Below are 11,103 nucleotides of genomic sequence, written 5' to 3' on the forward strand. Positions count from 1 at the left end.
ATATTATTATATTATATAATATGCTTAATCATAAATTATATATCTATTGTATAATTAAAAATTATATAATTTTTTTTTAAAATATATATAATTAAAAAATATATTATATAATATATTATGTATTAATAAATCATTTTAAATATTAAATAATAATTTAGGCATGATTTTTCATATAAACAATTGCAATGTTTGTTTTAAGAATCAAAACTAAACTAAAACTAAAATATTAAAAGGCAAACCAAACAAAATAATTAAAAAACCAAAATTTTTAACCAATTTCAGTTCTTAGATTGACTCATCAAAATCACATACCACTAGTATTTAACCTAAAAGGTGACTGAAAGGAGGGAGCAATAGTCACAGTAAATAAATAAATAATAAGAAACAAATTTGGGTGTTTTAACTTATACACAATATTTAACTTAGCAATTGGTAATCCAAATTTGGGTGTTTTGGAAACTCTACAAATGAAAAAAAAGAAAAGGAAATACAGAATATTTCCAGGAAAAAGCCTAGGAACTAAATCAAGAAAAATGAAGATTCAAGGCCATTATACAAAATCAACAGAAGTAAATTATCTATGATTTAAATTAGCAAACCCAAAATAGAAAAACTTGTTAACTTGATGAGAAGCTTCATCTTTCCTCGTCCCACTTGCCCTTGGGTATCTCTCCACAGTCAGCAATAACAACTTTCTTTCTGGGTTTGCCACTGTAGGTCCCTGCCCCACCTTCAATTGCATAAACGGTATCCATTCCCTGAATAACCTTACCAAATACTACGTGTTCTCCATCCAACCTGAAAAAATTAACAAGTTAAACTGCAAATTATTAGGGGCTCAATCTTAGGAGCTACATGCAATTGAGCCTCTTAACATGAATCATGAGGTCATAAAAGCTGTCATTTCATAAGTTCATGTTCAAAGTTCAATAATACAAGTCAACTCCACATGGTAAGAACATTTTATAACAGAAAGCATCAAACACTGACAAAAACAAAATGGCATGAAATTATTACTACTCTTCAGCCACAATTCCAGGAATCAAGATTTTATAAAAAGAGAAACGTGATAAAATAATTAAATACATGCACCAATCAGCCTATTGTTCACATGATATGCTGAAATTAGACTTGATTTATTCAGGTTTGCTCAGAAAATCTAAAAACATGATTTCATTTAAGGTTTTACATAATAAATTGAAATTTTGAAATAATTCATTAAAAAAGTATAGGATACAACTCAACTCAACTCAACTAAGCCTTTATCCCAAAAATTTGGTGTCGGCTATATGGATTCGCTTTTTCCACTCTGAACGATTTTGGGTTAAATCCTCAGAAATGTGTAATGCTTCTAAGTCATGTTGTACTACTCTACTCCAAGTCAATTTAGGTCTACCCCTTTTTTTCTTTCTATCCTCTAACCTAATGTGCTCTACTTGTCTAACTGGAGCCTCCGTATGTCTACGCTTCACATGACCAAACCATTTCAATCTCCCTTCTCTCAACTTATCTTCAATTGGCACCACTCCTACCTTTTCTCTAATACTTTCATTACGGACTTTATCTAGTCTAGTATGGCCACTCATCCACCTTAACATTCTCATCTCTGCAACTCTTATCTTAGATGCATAGGACTCTTTCAGTGCCCAACACTCACTACAATATAATATAGCCGGTCGTATGGCTGTACGGTAAAATTTTCCTTTTAATTTATTGGGAATCTTACGATCACATAAAACTCCCGTGGCACGTCTCCACTTCAACCATCCGGCTTTAATCCTATGACTAACATCCTCCTCACATCCCCCATCTACTTGAAGGACTGAGCCTAGATATTTAAAGTGATTACTTTGGGACAGTACCACTCCATTCAAACTAACTCCTTCCCTATCATCAGTTTGGCCTTCACTGAACTTGCAATGCATGTATTCTGTCTTCGTTCTACTTAACTTAAAACCCTTTGACTCTAGAGTACTTCTCCAAAGTTCTAGCTTCCTATTGACTCCTTGTGTCTCATCTATCAGAACAATATCATCCGCAAACATCATGCACCAAGGAATACTCTCTTGTATATGTTTCGTCAGTTCATCTAAAACTAATGTGAAAAGGTAAGGGCTTATGGCTGATCCTTGGTGTAATCCAATTGAGATCGGAAAATCTCTTGTGTCCCCTCCCACTGTGCGCACAATAGTAGTTGCTCCTTCATACATATCTTTCAATACTTGTATGTACCTAATAGATACCCTCTTTTGTTCTAACACATTCCATAAGACCTCTCTTGGAACACTATCATAAGCCTTCTCCAAATCAATAAAAACCATGTGTAGATCTTTCTTCCCATCTCTATATTTCTCCATCAAGCTTCTAATGAGAAAGATCGCTTCTATAGTTGAACGACCGGGCATGAAACCAAATTGATTGAGAGAGATAGAAGTATCATGACGTAGTCGATGCTCCACAACTCTCTCCCACAACTTCATGGTATGGCTCATGAGTTTAATTCCCCTATAGTTTGAGAAACTCAGATGTCTCCTTATTTTTAAAAATTGGTACTAAAATAGTCTTCCTCCATTAATTTTTCATTTTATTAGAGTTTTGAATCTTATTAAATAATTTAGTTAACCATGCCACTCCCATATCTCCCAAATACTACCACACTACAATTGGTATTTCATCTGTCCATGTGCTTTACCCACTTTCATTCTCTTAAGTGTTTCCTTTACTTCTAAAGATCTAATCCTTCTAGTATAATTTACATTCTTTTCTATTGTTCTATAATCTATATTCACGCTATTTCCATTTTGACTATTATTAAAGAGATCATTAAAATAATTTCTCCATCTTTCTTTAATGTCCTCATCTTTCACCAACACTTTTCCTTCTTTATCCTTAATGCACCTAACTTGATTGAGATCTTGACATTTTCTTTCTCTACTCCTTGCTAATCTATAAATATCTTTCTCCCCTTCTTTAGTTCCAAGTTTCTCATATAACTTTTCAAAGGCCTGTGCTCTTGCTTGACTAACTGCCTTTTTTGCCTCTTTCTTTGCTATCTTGTACTGTTCATATGCCTCATTGTTATCACATTTAGGTAATTTCTTATACCATTATCTTTTTCTCTTCACTGCCTTTTGTACTTCCTCATTCCACCACCATCTCTCTTTTGAGGGTGGTCCATGTCCTTTAGACTCTCCAAGTACTTTTCTAGCTACTTCTCTAATCTTTGATGCCATCTGTATCCACATATCATTGGCCTCCATATCTAGCTTCCATACTTCGGACTCGAGAAGCTCATTTTTGAACTTCACTTGCTTTACTCCTTTGAACTCCCACCACTTTGTTCGAGCTACACTATTTCTTCTAACCTTACTTAAATTGTTCCTAAACTTGACATCCAAGACCACCAACCTATGTTGACTTGTTAAAGCCTCTCCTGGAATGACCTTGCAATCCTTGCATAGAGCTCTATTTGTCTTCCTGGTTAAGAGAAAGTCGATTTGGCTTCTATGTTGCCCACTTTTGAAAGTCACTAAATGTGACTCTCTTTTTATAAAGTAGGTATTTGCTAGTATTAGGTCGTATGCCATAGCAAAATCCAGGATGCTTTTTCCCTCCTCATTTCGGCTGCCAAAACCAAAACCTCCATGAACATTCTCATAACCTTGCCTATCACTTCCTACATGTCCATTCAAATCTCCACCAATGAAAACATTCTCTTCATTTGGTATGCTTTGCATTAAATCATCTATATCTTCCCAAAACTTTTGTTTACTCTCACTGTCTAGTCCTATTTGTGGGGCATAAGCACTAACTATATTTATTGTTTCTCCTTCTAGTACTAGCTTTACTAGTATAATTCTATCTCCTACTCTTTTCACAGCTACTACTGCGTCTTTCAATGTTCTGTCTATGATTATACCCACTCCGTTCTTGTTTTTCTCCTTTCCGGTAAACCACAGTTTGTACCCTGAATTACCCACTTCCTTACTTTTCTCTCCTACCCATTTAGTCTCCTGAACACAAGCAATATTCACCCTTCTCCTTTCCAAGGTATCCACAAGCTCCATTAATTTTCCTGTAAGTGATCCAACATTCCAAGTACCAACCCTGATCCTCCTCCTATCCTGCTCCTTCCTAATTGATCTCCTTCTATGATATCTTCTATTGTTTTCTATGTCTATCTTGTGTTCTGTTCCACTATTTGTTCTACTATCTGTCCTATGGACTAACTTCTTTACCCACACCCGTCCATAATGTGGGAACCCTTGCTCACTTAACACCACACCCAGGCGCCGGCATGGCGCGTCGCTTTCGATGAACGCCCTACACCCTTGCATTTTTATCACTACACCCGGGCTCCGATGTAGCGCGTCGTTAGTAGAAGACGCCCCAACGTTTATATCATTTGAATCCATATCATAGGGTGTGACAAAATTTTTACGCTGGTTGTCACCTACCACAACCCTCCTCCTTTATCCGGGCTTGGGACCGGCTAAGCACAAACTACTTAGGCGGAGTTTAAAAAAGTATAGGATATAGATGCATTTTTATTTAATTTTAAGGAAACTTTTATTTTACCAATAAATGGCATGAAACCAACTAGTTTAGGAATTTTGCTACACAAAAGCTATTAAATTCATTTTGGAGACATAGTAGAAAATATAAAAGACTATATAGTCCAAAAAAAAAAAGGCTTTATAATAATTAACTCATTTTTATTTATTTATTTATTGTCCCTGGCCCACCCAAAATTATGTAAACAAAATCATTCATAATAATTTAGTAAATGACAGATGCTTTGTGCTAAACCATCTTGATTCAATCACAATAGTATCAATTGATAAAAAACTGGCTTTGTTCAATATTCCTTATTTCAAATCAGCTCATTGTACTTATATTGTTAATAACATTAAAAAGGCTTACCAGCTGGCCTTGACAGTGGTGATAAAGAACTGTGAGCCATTGGAATCCGATCCTGAATTCACCATGGAAACAACGCCTAAAAAAGAGGCCAGAGAAAATGTTGATTGAAATTAGAGAAGAGAAGCGTCAGAACTCAAGAACAAGTATTGGCTTCAACTAAATTCAGTTCATGCTTGGGAATTACAAGTCAAGCAGTTAGAAATCAATCCAAACAAACCTGCATGTGAATGCTTTATCTTAAAATTTTCATCCCCAAAAGTGTTTCCATATATAGAATCACTCCCCCTCCCATCACCATAAACTATGTCACCACCTTGAATCATAAACCCAGATACTATACGATGAAGTGGTGTTCCTTTATAGTGAAGAACTTTCCCACTTTTACTTTTTCCCTTTCCCCCTGCAAAAGAAGAAAGCAATGTCAACAAGATTAATTATAAAAATAGTCCCATCCCCAACATATGGAACCACCAGGATATACAACAGTAGAAATTAATTGAAACATATGATCTCTGGTGTACCTGTGCACAAAGCCCGGAAATTTTCTGCAAAATAAAATTCGAGAATTAGGCAATCAAGTAAAATATAGTTAAACCAAAGAAATATCAAACACTTGTGCCGTGAACTAAATCCCTCACTTTAGCATTACTTAATCTCACAAGTGAGAGACAGTAAGAAAACTAACCATCAAATCAATAAAGCAATAGGAGCAAGTAGAAGTTTGCAACATGCATGGTCAAAAGCAGTAATATACATGTTATGTCTATATACATGGAGGTTTGCAGGAACTACTCATCAAGTCCAAACTTATTTCATACAAGTCGATGCAACGATATCTTTATAGAAGAAGAAGCACCTAGCTCGAGTGTATTTACTACATGTTTAAAAGCTTGAACTGAAGTCAACTCGTTTAAATATGTAAATGTACGAAAGCTAATATAGTTTATGATAAAAATGCTAACAATAATCCAAATTTTGGATTTAAAAGTTCGAAGCAGATTGTCCATAATCCAAACATTCTGCAAATGTTAGTTAAACAAGACATATAAGATCCAGATATTGAACGACTCCGAGAACATACCTACAGTTTTTGGTACAACCTGGCCATATAATCCAATAACAATTCTACCTGCAAAAATTCATTTGTAATTAAGAAGAGATGAGGTGAACAAAGTTATGCAACATTGAAGTGCAGAATTGTCAACAAAAGAAGAGTACTTAATAATAATCAGTATTCTGATTTTTATAAAAAAAATAGAAGTAAAGAGAAGATTTGCTTTCTTGTTGCAAGGGTGGTACCTAAACGCTGTTCATCAATATCAATATCCAAGTATACTCTATGGGTGATCTCATACACCTCTTCAACCTTTTCTTCATCCTACACACCAATTTAGGACTACATTAATAATTCATAGATATAGCATAAAGAGCTAACCTAGATGAATGTTGAGAGTGGAAAGATTATTACTCATAAATCAACTGCATTGAACTCAGAAAAGGGAAAAAGATCCAGCAAAAGTGCAAAACAACAAATTTTCACAAATACACATTTGGTTTCATTTGCCATTATAGCAACATAAACAACCCACATTTTATATTAAGGAAACAATAGTAAAACGTAGTGTAATGATTTCAATTGCTCAAATTGTTCAATTCCACAGCTTCATAAAGTCCAGCTAGTGCAAGAGCTAAACAAAAATGAATACAGTAAAAAAGACACTGACAAAATAAAATTCAACCCCTAACAAATGTGCACTGCATGAGGGGATTGTGGGAGATTATAGATTCACAGGCTGCTTTTGTTTCATGGGAATGGACAATGGGACAAGAGAAATAGTTATCCTGTCTAGTGTTTAGTACATACAAGACAAGATCACAAGACAAGACATTAATTTTTCTGTTTATGTTCGGTAAAATGTTGAAAAAAACAACGTGCAAAGATGGTAGACAATGTGCCAAGATGATGATAGAATCATTATCCTATCTTGTGTTTGGAATGTAGTAATCAATGGAACAAAACAACATTGTGCAATAGCAATACTAAAAATGACTAAATATTTTTAATTTTATACTTAGTCATGGTAGTACTTGTATGTTTGAGTCAAGCATCAACGAAAGGGAAACATAATATCAAACCACTACTATAGCTATAATTTTTTCTAAAATAAAATTATCTTCCCATATGACAATACTCAGTGCGGAATTGGAAAAAAAAGGAGGTTGATAGCATCAAAGTTAAAATAATAATTTAATATCTAATTTATTAACTAAACATCGCATTTTTATTATATAATTTATCAATGAACCAAATATCCTTATAAGCATTTTGATATAATTTATATAAATTATATGCCATTAAATTATATAAAATGGGATGTTTAATTAATGTCTAATTTATTAAATTATACGATCTGTAAAAGGTGTTGGTAAGAGAAGCATTTTCAATATCCTTATAAGCATTTTCATTTGTAAGGCTCATATCATCTCCAAAAGAGATTAGAAGCCTCTAGTATAACTTTATAACTGTGCTAACTATCAATAAAACAATGTCTTTGAATGTATATCTCTCATGTTATATGCTGCAGGCATATAAACGGACTGGACATATCCACTCCTTTTTCAAAACTTGTAGAGAATTCAATTCCTATTAGCCTGAGGTTCCTCAAACTTCATAATGAGTTTGGATCAACAGATGGGTGAATCGAATCATATAAAAAAATATGGAAGGCAGCCATCTATTTCCGTGCATGGTACACATTTGGAAAGTATCACACTTGCCATGCTTCAGAAATCAAATGTATGGAGATGGTTTACATGAACAGGAAGAATATATCCAATTTTTTAAAAGATCAGGAATCTCATTTCTTTCTAAAAATCTATGGACACTGGAACTTTAAAATGAGCTCCTATTATCATGACCACAAGGGTAAAAAAGAAAACCAAGACTAAAATGCAGTAGCATGCACCTTCCATATCCTAGAAATTTTTCCTCAGAGAAATTTAATTCATCTGCACCTGTAACATGATAACATTGTATCAATTTGCCACCTCTGTCTGCATGCCTAAACACAAAATTTTTTCCCTCCAGAATGACTCCCTAATACAATTCCCTTGAATTTTGCAATGATAGAGCATAATATGTAGTAATATCAAGCACTGGTAACTACTGTTCTAGCGGCTAATGATCTATCACAAACTTGTCCTAAACACATAGATACAAGCTCAATCTCCTATCCATCAATTACTGTATATGTCCCCTTTCTCTTTTTGATCAGTGCAAATACTCCCTTGAGAAGTAGAATACAGCTTAACCATAATAAAGTGACCTTCTGAACAAACGAGCCAAAAACATTTAGAAAAATTGGATCACAAAGGTAGCTAAAGCTACAGTGTCCGGTGATATCAGCTATCTATTGCCAGAGGTTAGTAGTTATAGTAATTGCAATCACATTAGGTAGAAAACATAGAGGCAACAGCATGAAAACTATGTGGTTTGCTCTATTTCTAAGATTATATGGTCCAGATTAAGCAAAAGTCTGTATATAATCTACTAAACAATAGAATTAAAAAAAAAAAATTCATAATAACAAAAAACATAATAACTCTCTTGCAAAAGCTAGCCGATTAAAAATATCTTACAGACATTAATTATCACAAACTTTAAATGAAACAATAAAAACCCAAATCATTGAAACCGAAATCAAATAAAACCCATCAAACAGATCCAAATTATGCGCATAAAAGGGATATACTGAAAAAGAGAGAGAGAGAGAGAGAGAGAGAGAGAGAGAGAGAGGAAACTGGGGTGGTTCCAAACAAAAATGGTACCTTTTTAGGAGTAATGAAAGTGAAAATGAGAAAAATGAAGAGGACAACGAAGAGAAGGAGACACTTTGGATGAACCCAAACTGGCATCTCTATACGCATCGGTCTGATAGGCAGTTGGTGATTCTATTATCCAATCAACAATGATCTCTACTTTCCAGAGTCTCCTTCATGGCTACCATTTAAAAAAGAAAATCGATTCTCTCTCCACGAATGATTTCAGAAGGCCAAACAAACACCGTCGATGCTCTTCCTCTACGAGAGCGTAAATGCAGGGAAGTTACTGCGGCCAGAGGCGCAGAAGATGGATCATGGACCGGAGAGTTCACTTGTAAGGATACAGAGCCCATGTACCCAGCCAGATGGGCTGAGCTTAAACTAACTGGCAGAGAAAGGGATGTGGGCTCACGGCAATGGACTGGGCTACTCTGAACTCATCTCCGCCGTGCTATTTTTACTGGGATGGAGATTTTCCGGGGAATTTGAGTGAGGTGAGATAAATTTGTCTTCTCTAATGAGGAGAAACAAAATTAAAACTAAAAGGATATAATAGGTTTAATATAAAAATGTGAGAATGCAATATATCCAAACATACAATAAACATTTTTTAATCTGTTTAGGTTTGTGTTGCCACCGCTAATATACAAAACCCTAAGTATTTGACTCGGCAAGTTTAAATCTAAATTAATCGATTTTTCAGTTGCTCATTTTTATTATAGTTCGGTCCAAAGTGATGATTTGCCTAACCTTGAACCAAACCATAGCCAAATTAAGCAACGGAAAACCGATTGACCTGGGTTTAAACATGTCCAAGTCAAATATTTAAAATTTTCGATATGAAGTTATATCAATTACTTAATCAATCAATATTTTTCACAATTTATCAATTATTTAATTGAATGTTTGTTTTATAGTGAAAAAATTATAAATTTAAATTTTGATAATTTTTATTTTATTTAAAAAATTTTTATAGTACCAAAATACTAAATTTTTTAAAGCTATTATGGCAAGAAAAGTTAAGGAATTTGATAAATAAGAGGGCACAAAATTAGTGGGTTTTAAGATTATTTTTTTTTATTCTATATTTCTATTTAAACTCTTTTTACACTAAATTAATCTCACATAAAATTTATTACTATTAAAAAGTTATGAGTGTGAATTTCAATAAAAATTTCAAAGTTTATGGAATGGATAACACACAAGAAATTCAACTGGCTTGAATGGTTCATTCCTAAAAATAATGCAAAACAAGGCCAAATAATTCTGGATCATAAGAATTATGCCAAAGAACATAACTATTAATAAATTCCTATTTATTTTATGTATTTTTAAATTTTAATATATATTAGTCAAAATTTAATATTTAATGATCTATTTTGTATTTTTACTTTATTATTTTATTATTATATTATAAATAAATACATGGTTTTGCTAGAGCAACCATGAGGTATTATACCCATGTAGGATCTTCACCCGTAATTTTTGGTAAATAATTTTAATTCAGTTTTTCTTATGGGTAAAATATATTTTTTTTTCCATGTAGTATACCATAATTAATATTTGAGTTTTCATATTTTGAAAAATAGATGAAAATGTCTCCAAATTTTGATTTCATCACACAGTTTCTTTTGTTTGTGTAACATCCCTATTTATATAGCCTGGTACATTTTACTGTTCAGGTGATCGGTGTCGATCCGGACAATTAAGGGGATTAAAATCACATCTAAGACACCTAGTTAATCCCTGAATACAAATAATTAGTAATTATCAAATAGTTAAGTATAAAGAAGAAAAACAAAACACAAGAAGTTAAATGAGTCGGGAGTCACAGCGATGGGTGACATTCTCGGGAATGACTGCGAGGTCAGTCTAAACTCAAAATTTGAATCGAAAAATGTAACGCCGCGGTCCTTAGGACTATCGCGAATACAGTGAAAAGAAAAATCACGAAAAAAAGTTGTTAAGTAGGTCAAATAATTAGGTCAGAGATCCGAAAGAAATATTGAATTACTTGCAAACCGAATTGAACCGGCTAGAGACAATTTGGTCAATTTACCCCTAGAGCTGACTCATGACCTAACTGTCCAATAAAATTTTAGAAAAGAAAATTTTGGGACCAAGAATTAAATTCAAGAACTAATGGAAAAATGAATGAAAAAGAAAAAAAAAAGAAGAAAAAGTGTTATTTACATCACTTGGATGACATCTTCATGATGTTAAAAATAAGGAGTTCCAAAAAGAAAAAGTGTTATTTAGAGTCAGGCACTCTGTCGAAATTTTTCAAAAATTTGCGTAAAAATAAAATGAACAAAAATTTGAACTAGTTTTTAAACTTCTATTAAATGTAAGAAAATG

The 11,103-nt window shown here is 33.3% G+C and overlaps 1 protein-coding gene across 2 annotated transcripts; it reads right to left on the reverse strand.

Moving 5' to 3' along the window:
- Window positions 1–375: 375 nt before the first annotated feature.
- Window positions 376–9,058, reverse strand: LOC110672021 (peptidyl-prolyl cis-trans isomerase CYP21-1). 2 transcript variants are annotated; one of them, XM_021834679.2, is made up of 7 exons: window positions 8,752–9,058; window positions 6,223–6,301; window positions 6,005–6,052; window positions 5,445–5,468; window positions 5,141–5,323; window positions 4,924–4,975; window positions 376–798 (listed from the first exon to the last, which is right to left on the reverse strand). In XM_021834679.2, the coding sequence occupies exons 1-7, from the start codon at window positions 8,848–8,850 to the stop codon at window positions 636–638; spliced, it is 648 nt and encodes a 215-aa protein (XP_021690371.2). In that variant the 5' UTR covers window positions 8,851–9,058; the 3' UTR covers window positions 376–635. The 2 variants fall into 2 exon arrangements, with proteins under 2 accessions (XP_021690371.2, XP_021690370.2); XM_021834678.2 differs by having other exon boundaries at window positions 4,924–4,999; window positions 8,752–9,055.
- Window positions 9,059–11,103: the final 2,045 nt, after the last annotated feature.

The sequence above is a fragment of the Hevea brasiliensis genome, chromosome 1 (genome assembly GCF_030052815.1).
Source record: "Hevea brasiliensis isolate MT/VB/25A 57/8 chromosome 1, ASM3005281v1, whole genome shotgun sequence".
NCBI classification, from domain to species: Eukaryota; Viridiplantae; Streptophyta; class Magnoliopsida; order Malpighiales; family Euphorbiaceae; genus Hevea; species Hevea brasiliensis.